At 51.3% G+C, this 10,321-nt stretch overlaps 2 protein-coding genes across 2 annotated transcripts in view; both read left to right on the plus strand.

The window, feature by feature from the left end:
* Positions 1-10,321, plus strand: part of LOC102762072 — a 43,360-nt gene that overhangs the window by 3,527 nt on the left and 29,512 nt on the right. Inside the window, exon 2 of the mRNA XM_015565150.1 lies at positions 303-1,529. Coding sequence (XP_015420636.1) covers positions 303-1,529 — 1,227 coding nt within the window. The remainder of the gene's footprint in view (positions 1-302; positions 1,530-10,321) is intronic.
* Positions 172-3,388, plus strand: PAPOLB (poly(A) polymerase beta). The gene has a single exon (XM_015565132.1). The coding sequence runs from the start codon at positions 223-225 to the stop codon at positions 2,143-2,145; it is 1,923 nt and encodes a 640-aa protein (XP_015420618.1). The 5' UTR covers positions 172-222; the 3' UTR covers positions 2,146-3,388.

Genomic DNA, 10,321 nt, shown 5'->3' on the forward strand with positions numbered 1-10,321 from the left:
TCCGAAGGGGGACAGGACGGTGCATGCGGCTTCCTTGGCCTCAGAGGCGGAGGAACTAGGTCTGAGGTGTAAGACATGGCGAGAGGCAATGGATGGCAGGTCAGAGCAAACGTAGAAAACAGTAAAAAAGCCAAAAACCGAGGCTCATCCCTCCCCACCACCGCCCCACGCCGAGGTCGCGGTGGCGGGGAACGTGGCGTGGCCGGGCCAGCGCTAGAGAGGATGCCGTTTCCGGCGACAACCCCGGGATCACAGCAGACCCCGCCGGCACCCAGACTCTATGGCATCTCCTCCCCCATCAGCTTAGCCGCCCCCAAGGAGACAGACTGCGTACTGACCCAGAAATTAATTGAAACCCTGAAGCCCTTTGGGGTTTTGGAAGAGGAAGAGGAACTGCAGCGCAGGATTTTAATTTTGGAAAAATTAAATAATCTGGTAAAGGAATGGATTCGAGAGATCAGTGAAAGCAAAAGTCTCCCACCCGCTGTGATTGAGAACGTCGGCGGCAAAATCTTCACGTTCGGCTCCTACCGGCTAGGGGTGCACACCAAGGGCGCCGACATCGACGCGCTGTGCGTCGCGCCGAGGCATGTGGACCGCAGCGACTTCTTCACTTCCTTCTACGACAAGTTGAAACTACACGAGGAAGTCAAGGACTTACGGGCGGTGGAGGAGGCGTTTGTCCCCGTGATCCGACTGTGTTTTGATGGGATCGAGATTGATATTTTGTTTGCAAGATTAGCACTGCAGACTATTCCAGAAGACTTGGACCTAAGAGATGACAGTCTGCTTAAAAATTTAGATATTAGATGCATAAGAAGCCTTAATGGTTGCCGGGTAACCGATGAAATCTTACATCTAGTACCGAACATTGACAACTTCCGGTTAACTCTCAGAGCTATCAAGCTGTGGGCCAAATGCCACAACATCTACTCCAATATATTAGGGTTCCTGGGAGGCGTTTCCTGGGCCATGCTTGTAGCAAGAACCTGCCAGCTGTATCCAAACGCAGTGGCATCAACCCTTGTCCGTAAATTTTTCTTAGTGTTTTCTGAATGGGAGTGGCCAAATCCAGTGCTACTGAAAGAGCCTGAAGAACAAAACCTTAATCTGCCTGTATGGGACCCAAGAGTGAACCCCAGCGACAGGTACCACCTGATGCCTATAATCACACCGGCATACCCACAGCAGAACTCCACCTACAACGTGTCCGTGTCCACGAGGATGGTCATGATTGAGGAGTTTAAACAAGGTCTTGCTGTCACACATGAGATCTTGCTAAGTAAGGCAGAGTGGTCCAAACTGTTTGAAGCTCCAAGCTTCTTTCAAAAGTATAAGCATTATATTGTACTTCTAGCAAGTGCACCAACAGAAAAGCAGCGTCTAGAATGGGTGGGCTTGGTGGAATCAAAAATCCGAATCCTGGTGGGCAGCTTGGAGAAGAATGAATTTATTACACTGGCTCACGTGAATCCTCAGTCATTTCCAGCACCCAAAGGAAATCCTGACAAGGAAGAATTTTCCACAATGTGGGTGATTGGGTTAGTATTAAAAAAGCCAGAAAATTCTGAAGTTCTCAGTATCGATCTCACCTATGATATCCAGTCTTTCACAGACACAGTTTATAGGCAAGCAATAAATAGTAAGATGTTTGAGATGGATATGAAAATCGATGCAATGCATTTAAGAAGAAAGGAGCTCCACCAGCTATTACCTAATCACGTGCTTCAGAAAAATAAAACACATTCAATGGAAGAGGTCAGGCTGACAGCTTTGAATGACAGCAGTCTTGACTCGTCTGCTGACAGTGAAAACAGCGTGTCTGTGCCTTCACCTGCAAGCACTGTGAAGAATGGCCCAGTGACTGGCTCCTCTCAGGGCAGAAACAGTCCTGCTCTGGCTGTAATGGCAGCATCTGCGACCAGCGTACAGGTTACTGAAGTTACCTTGCAGCAAGGGAACCCCAGTGAGAGCCCGGGGGGTGCAAGCGAAAGCGTTCCTCAGACTGCCTCACAAGCAGCCATTTCTCCACCTCCAAAGCCCACGATCACTAGACTTGTTTCTTCAACACTTCTGGTAAACCATGCCCCCAGGCCTGCAGGGGCCGCAGCCACGAACATAGCTAACCCTATAGTAGGCGTCTAGAGGACTGTCTCACCTCACGCAGACGGGGGACCGAGGAAGCTACGGTAGAAGAGGAGCGATCTTGTGAAGAGACAGCACAACTCCACGAGGCGTACGCAAACAGCAGCTTCTGTTGGCCGCAGGAAACATCCAATAGAAACCTTTCCAATGTCCCTGCTCTCCCTGCAAATCCTATTCCTGTTAACAAGACTTCAATAAAACAGATTGAACTGATAAACACACCATCAAGCTTCCATAAATAGTATCTGCCAACTCGATCTGTTGTCTTCAAATGCTAACGGAGGAGAATGAAGGGTGCCAACTAGATCAGACTCCAAAGAGATTTAGGCTGACTTGGTAACTCCCTTTGCTGGGCTAATCTTGATCAGAAGTCCAGGTTAGTACATGGAGCTAGAAGTGCTGCTATCACTGTGTAGATTATTAATGTCTCAGCAACAGTTATATTAACTGTGTCAAAGGACTACTTCCCTTAAAGAGAAAATGGGAGAAAAAACCTCCAGCTATCTTTGTACCCGTGACTGACATCTGGACTGCATTTATGTTTGATGCACTGTTGAGGGAAATTTGCCATACAAATTGGTATCGATATCCTTATATTGTTGATGCACTTTATGTGTATGATTAGAAATGAGCACTAATTTCAGAGGTTTCAGCTTGATGAATTTTAGTTTTTTCCTGAAGCATTTTCATTGTTAAGCTCCAAATTGGATATCGCTGTGCAGTGTACTGTACTTCAGACAAAGCAGGAAAGTCAATCTAGCGAAGTTCCTGGGAGGTAGCTGTAGCCCTTTACAATGAAATGATAGCTCTCACGGTATACATTTGACATCAAAACAGTAGTTAGTAATTCTTTGGTTTTGATGGGACATGGTCAAGAAGTAACATTGTTTTTTCTGTAGGATTGTTTTATAACGCACACAATCAGCGATCAGACAGCAAACAAAGTCTTGGAGCCAACAGCTCCATGTTCTGTTGTCCTTAATCATCTGTCTTACAACAAGATAGCCTTGTGTCTCCCCACTGCTTTGCTTGTATGCACACGGTATGCTTGTATGTTGTTTAACAGAAAAACCCAGAATGCTAGTATTTTCTTAACCATGATATGAAATCAAGTCTTGTGGCCAGATGGCACAAAACATGAAATTTTGGTTCCAGGGCTAATATTTTAGTAAAACTTGACTGAAAGTAATGCCCGTGAAACATTAGTCTCAGATGGCCACTTGATCTCTACACAGAAATTTTGTGAACTTCACAGAATACTTATTTATGGGGCATTCATGTCCAACTTAAACAGGTAAGCAGAAAGATCTTTAAGAATTTTATGCCAATTTTTGTTTTCTAAAATCCATCAGTAAATTTTACATCTAAAAAATAATAATTTCTAGCAAGGACTTGACATATAGTTGGCTTTCCACTCTTTTGTTTTATCCTACAAACTATTAGGAACACTTTTCTTTTAAAGAAAACACCACTCATGATTATGCAGAATGTCCATGTTCAGGAAACGTGAATGACAACAGACATAGGTGAATGACAGCTGTCGTAACCTGGACACAGCACCCTGCCAGGTTCTGCATTCGTCCAGTTCTGTCTCCTCCCCTCTCATCTGCGTCCCTCTACCACCTGTGCAGTTTCCACATTAAACTGCAGTTCCTTAAACCCTTTCTCTATCCTCTGGGTTAATTTTTCCACAGTTGAACTACAATTTCCTTCCTTTTGTCTGTGCAGTAATTGAGCCCTTCTTTTCAGCACACAGTGGGCCATTTCACAGCTTAGCCTGTGCAGTCACCAGCCTCCTGCTGCCGTCATGAGTCACACGTGCCCGGTGCCCAGTGTTTGCAGTAGCTGTGGCATCGGGTGGAAATGGCCAGACACGCGTTTAGTCCTGTCTTTGTGTTCACACATTGTTTCACTAAGCCGGGGACTTTTAAATTCTAGTTTCATTACCTGAATATCAGACTATTTTTCTCATACAATGTATGTAGTGTCTCATGACTGGAGTTTGCTTTGTCCTATAGCACCTGTACTTGTATTGTTTCAAGCGCTATTTTGAAAACAGATGATGTATTTCTCCACTGAAAACACAATAAAAATAAACAGCAAAGAAGTTAGTAAAGGGGTCTAACCTGGCGTTACCAGTGCGGATGTTCTTACGCTGCTCGGAGCAGGGTGAAGCCATTGAGGAACGTTGACTTTATGAAATCTAGAATTCATGGTGTACTATTAGGGGAAATTACAAAGAGGCCGAAACTTCAAATCCGTAAGGTAAAAACTGGAGTTTAAAGGCCTTAATCCAAAAGAAGGCAGGAAAGAAAGGGGGGGCACATAAAAAATAATATAAAAAGAATACAATCTAAGGCGGTGGAAATGAAACCAAATATCTGTCACTGTGTATAATAAATGGAGCAAACTTCCTGACTAAAAGAGATGGTCAGATTCCATGGAAAAACAAAGCCAGCTGCGTGCTGTTTTCCTTTCTTTTTATTTTATTTTATTATTATTATTTTTTTTATATGAGAGACACACCCAAAATGTAAGACATAAGAGAATAGAAAGAAGAAATACTGATGAAAAGAAGCTGTTATGTAACAATATCATCCAAACAAATTTCAAAGCAAAAAAAATGACTAGGGACAAAAGGACCAGTGCATTAATGATAGAAGAAAGCACATCAGGAAAATGGAGTGATTGAACACCGGTCTGCACTCATCAGCCTCAACACAAGGTAACAGAGATAAATAGGAATTGTCAGCGCCATAGAGGATTTTAAAGCAACGCTTTCATTAATGGCATCAAAATGACAAAAAGGGAACCGGTTTAGAGCCCGACCGGCAAACCTTTTCTGTAGCGCTCGGCCGGAGAGTGAGTGCTTTGTGCTTTGTGAGGCCACACAGTCTCTGTCTCAACCACTTGCCTGCCGCTGTGGGTGAAGGCAGCCCTGGACAGTATGTAGACAGGCGGCCAGGCGGGGTTTCTCCCTGCTCCTGGCTGGAGTTTGTCACCCCTTACCTAGTGGACATTTATGGTAGCGCCCGTCACCCAACATTTGGAAGTGCATATTATTCTCAAACTAGGGGTCCAGTGCATGAATTCCTGCACCTCGGAAGGAACTGTGGGCCACGAGGCTGCGGTGGGCACAGGGGCAGGCCTCAGCCCATCCTCTGTGCCCCTGTCTGGCCCCTCCGGCTGCGGTCCCCAGTCCCCTTTCTGCTGGCAGCCCCGCTCCCACCGCCACTGCCACTCCCATGCACAGACGGTGCTGGCCCTGCTTGCACCCGCTGGCGGCGTGGAGCAACTGGGGCTGCCGTCAGCAGTGGGTGCGAGTGGGGCCAGTGCGGAGCCATCAGGACTGGTGCTGGGCACCAGCAGCAGGTGTAAGCACCGGGCGGGACTGCGGTGCGCGGGAGCAAAGAATTTTCAGTAACCACCGGAGGCTTGCCCAGTGACAGTGACCGGTGCCCCGGCTTGGTCTGGTGCCCCCACTCACCGCCACTGCCGACGCCTGCCATGTTCCGCGCACACCCCCTGATGGTCAGCGCACGTCACAGCGACCGGTTGTTCGGTTGTTCCGCCGTTGGTCTATTTGCATATTAGGGTTTTATATATATAGATAAGCATTGGGCATGTGCAAAAATTAACCCTGAGCTAGATCAGAAAGTAGGACAACATCTTTCAAAGCATCAGCTTCACAAAACATGTTCTGTGATTCCAGGAGACACAACAAACTCCCACCGTGAAGAAAGAGGCTGAGGGACAGAGTCCCTTCACTGTATCAAATAATGAACAAAAAGGCGCTCAGCCACATTAGTCAGGAAACTAATTCCTTAAAGTTCAGCGATCAGCGTGGCGAGGCTGAGGAGCGGTGGGGGCGCCGACACAGCGATGACGAGGGTGCCAGTCGCTTTGATCCCTTTGGGAGATGTTGGGTCTTGTCTGGTGCCGGTGACATGCCCACTCCCCGTGTTCCATCTGTTCTGTGAGCAGGGCTCTGCCCCAGGCTGTGGTCACTGAGGGGCTTCATCTACCCGGTCCCTTCCTCCCTCGCAGTGGCCTGTGTGTGGGTCATCTCGGTAGCCCTGGCCGGAACTCTGCACACCCTCCAGTGCGCCATGTGAATATCAAGTTCTCCCTCTATGTCACGGGTCAGAATAGCTGGGGAGACCGCTGCCCGAGGCACCAGGAGAGTCTGCAGCGTGTTCTGTAATAGTTAAAGCTGAGGTACCCCCCAGATGCACACGTGGGGCTGACACAGGGCGTGGCGTGCAGTAGACAATGGAAAGCAGCGAGATTCAATGGACCGTAGTTACATGATCGACGTGGAGTCAGCTCATAATGTGGAGGGAAACAGGAAATTGCAGAAAAGCGTGTGGGTATAATGGACACACGGTTTAATTTAGGGTTACAGGATGCGTGGCGTAGCTGTAGCTGCAAAGCAAGGGGATGCGAAGCACGGACTCCAGCCGGGTTCCCTCGGTGGGGGAGAGGCGGGGAGAAGCAGGGGTGCAGCTGTGAGCACGCAGCCAGACTGCAGTGCCCACTGTCTTGGGGCGGGGGGCATGAAGTGGTGTTCATTTTATCCTTAGTCTGAGTTACAAATGTGTTCATGTGTGAACTATTTTATCTATAATAATAAAAGCATAATGTGCTAAATAGACTGGACAGCCGAACAACCTTCCAGATGACCTTCTGAACGAAGCTGGGGCTGCGAGGGCCAAGGCAGACAGCAGCAATGGGCCGAGCCCCTTGCACAAATTTCGTGCATCAGGCCTCTAGTAATTTATAAGCCCAAGTGCTATCTTAAAAGTGTATCAGGCTCTAGCCGGTTTGGCTCAGTGGATAGAGGGTTGGTCTGTGGACTGAAGAGTCCCGGGTTCGATTCCAGTCAAGGGCACATGCCTGGGTTGTGGGTTCGATCCCCTGTAGGGGGCGTGCAGGAGGCAGCTGATCAATGATTCTCTCTCATCATTGATGTTTCTATCTCTCCCTTCCTCTGACATCAATAAAAATGTATTTGTAAAAAAGTGATATCAGCTAGGATCGCATCTGGCCGGAAACAGTAGCTGAACACACTTGGCGACCTTCCTTCTCGTACAGAGGATGTGGGGTCAGCACTGACAGATGCCCCTCCTGGCCCCCACGGACCAGCGTCCTTGCCGTTCAGCCCCACCGCTCTAGCTCCCGCCTTCCATCCTCAAGGTCACCCCGAGGTCACCTCAAGATGCAGGATGATTGCAGGGCCACCATCACACTGTCACTTACGGTCGGAGAAGGAAGAAGGGCCTGGGCAAAGGTGTCCCTGCACACTGTCCTCCTCCCATGGAGCGTCCCCAGAAGTCCCTACAGTGGCCTTCCCTCCTCTTTCATGACGGGGACTTAGTCCCAGAGCTGCGTCTACCTGCTGGGGACCTCGCTTCATCATCGCTCACCCTCGTGCTGCTGGAAGAGGGCAGGCGGGACGCAAGGCCAGGAGAGCAGTGCGGACACAGCGCCCATAGTTAAGAGCGCAAACTTCCAAACCATGCGACGGTAATGAAAAGCACCGTGAGGGGGCGCTAGTGTGGCAGGAGGCTGCAGCTTTAAATGCGCACACAAGAAAATGGGGGCCACCTGCCTACATCACTAGGCACGGGGGACATCACAGCCCAGGGAGAGGACAGGAGGGCGACAGCAGGAGTAAAGAAACCAGGTCAGCAGGCAGCGAGGGGCCGGCTCTGAGGAGACTGACGACATCAAAGCTGGCGAGGCTGGAGGAGAGCGTGAGGACGGGACACAGACAACCCAGGAGCCGGGGGCAGAGCTGCGGACACGGGGCAGGCCTGCAGGAACTGCCGCCAGCCCGAGGCCAGCACGTCAGGAAGCCCCGGCGCACGGACTCTCCTAGGAGAACCACCTGCCAGGACGCGCTCGCCCCTGGAAAGCCGGAGCCGCCGCAGCCTGCCAGGGACCGCAGGAGGAGTTTGAACACGAACCGACCCAAACCAGCGTGAAACCCCGGAAACATCAGCCCCAGAAGCTGTGCAGACCAGCTCTCTCTATTCCAGGACAAGGCTGGGCCAGAGAACAGAAAGGAAGGAACCTTTTACCAAACACACACTGTGACCTTCGCGTCCAGACCGGAGGAGGGAAGGCTGGTAAAGAAAAGTTATCAGCCACGTTCACTTCCGAATGTGGACGTGAAAACCAAACACTGCCCAGGGCGATGTCTCTGGAAGGCGAGGGTGACTTAACCCCTGAAATGCTGGCTGGGGAGGTGAAGCTGGCCGTGGCGGCGGCCTCAGCGCCTCTGCTCAGGGCGGACTGAGTGTCCTCACCCCGCGGCGAGGACTTAACCCAGCGCACGTGACCTGAGAGTCCCAGTGTTGTTCGCGACCAAACCATGGAAGTCACACTCCGCCACTCCACACATTTCCCCATATCACAGTGGACTGCTCCGCCACGGGCAGGAATGAGCACCAATAGGATGCTGATTAAAAGGGCAAGCTGGAGCCCTGGCTGGTGCGGCTCAGTGGATAGAGCATTGGCCTGCGGACTGAAGGGTCCCGGGTTCAATTTCGGTTAAGGGCACATGCCCTGGTTTCGGGCTTGATCCCCAGTAGGGGGCATGCAGGAGGCAAATGATCAATGATTCTCATCATTGATGTTTCTATTTCTCTTCCTCTCCCTTCCTCTCCGCAATCAATAAAAATATAAAAAGCAAAACAAAACAAAAAACAAGCTGGAGAAGGATACACACCCCGTGGGACCATTTCATCAAAGTTTAAAAATTTTACAAAATGAAACAATACTTTCCGGAGGTGTTTCATGTGTGCACCTGTCTCAGTCATGGCCACGGGGGAGGAAACACACATGCACGTGTGGGGGCCGTGCCCCAAGCAGCACCTCTGTGCCTCCTGGTGGGCGAGAGAGTGCCCCCCGCAGCTGTCACATCCTCCCTCTCCCCCGGCCTGAGTCACGTCCTGTATGACTCCTGCCCAGGGGTCCTCAAACTACGGCCCGCGGGCCACATGCAAATACAAATATTGTATTTGTTCCCGTTTTGTTTTTTTACTTAAAAATAAGATGTGCAGTGTGCATAGGAATTTGTTCATAGTTTTTTTTAAACTATAGTCCGGCCCTCCAACGGTCTGAGGGACAGTGAACTGGCCCCTGTTTAAAAAGTTTGAGGACCCCTGCTCCTGCCTGTGGACCTGGGACCTATACCAAGGGGAGGGAGGTCAGACGCACGTGGCAGACCGCGGTCTCAGGGTTCTGGCTGACAGGAGAGGGGGGCTCCGGGGGTGGGGGGGCTGGGCACACTGAGCGCTGGTGCCATCAGAAGGAGCCCGCCTGGCGTGGGGGAGCGGGGAGAGGCCTGCCCACGCGGTGAGAACATGGTCGTCCCCTCTCCTGGTTACATTAGCGTTTGTTCATCTTAAAGTATGTGAAACACACACACACACACACACACACACACTCACGGAGTGAAAGCATGGGAAGGCCAGCGCCCGCGCACCATTCCCCTTTCACAGGGACGACGGGCTACCTAGATGAGCAGCTGGACAAACAGGAAAGCAACCCTGAGGGCTGCCCCTGGGCCCAGGACGCCGGGCCTGACCGTGGGAGCCGCGCCTTGCCTTCTCCACAAGGACCACACCCCAACAGCTGCCCCCTCCGTGCTGGCCTCTCCACAGGGGAGGGCCTCCCACCCGGGGGCCCAGGGCTTTGGTTTCTGTCAGCACCCCTGGGTCGCCCTGAAGCTGGCAAATGCTTTCAGGACGGAAGTGCTCGAAACCCCCTACCTTTAGGCCGGCTGCCGAGGCGCGGAGGAACTGGTCCGAGCTCGCTCCTCAAGGCGCGGGAGGAATCCGGTCCGAGCTCGCTCAGAGGCAAGGAAGAATCAGGTCTGAGTTCGCTCCGACTGTGTCTCGGGGAGTCCCCGGCCCCTGCCCCGCGCCCGCGCCCCGGGGCTGGAAGCTCCCTTCCTCTGCTTTTCAAGGCGCGTTGGTCAGGCCCACCTGCCACGGCGAGCCCAGCGCGATGAGCAAAACTAGTCACACCTGCAGCATCTGCTCGCGGGGAGCGCGCCCAGGGGGCTCACGCGTCACCCTCGGGCAGGCCCTCTCCCGGGGCAAGGCCACGGTCATCGTTCTGGCCACCACACATGCCCTCTGGCCCCAGGGGCTCACGTCTGCCCCCA

Source organism: Myotis davidii, unplaced genomic scaffold, assembly GCF_000327345.1.
Source record: "Myotis davidii unplaced genomic scaffold, ASM32734v1 scaffold399, whole genome shotgun sequence".
Lineage (NCBI taxonomy): Eukaryota > Metazoa > Chordata > Mammalia > Chiroptera > Vespertilionidae > Myotis > Myotis davidii.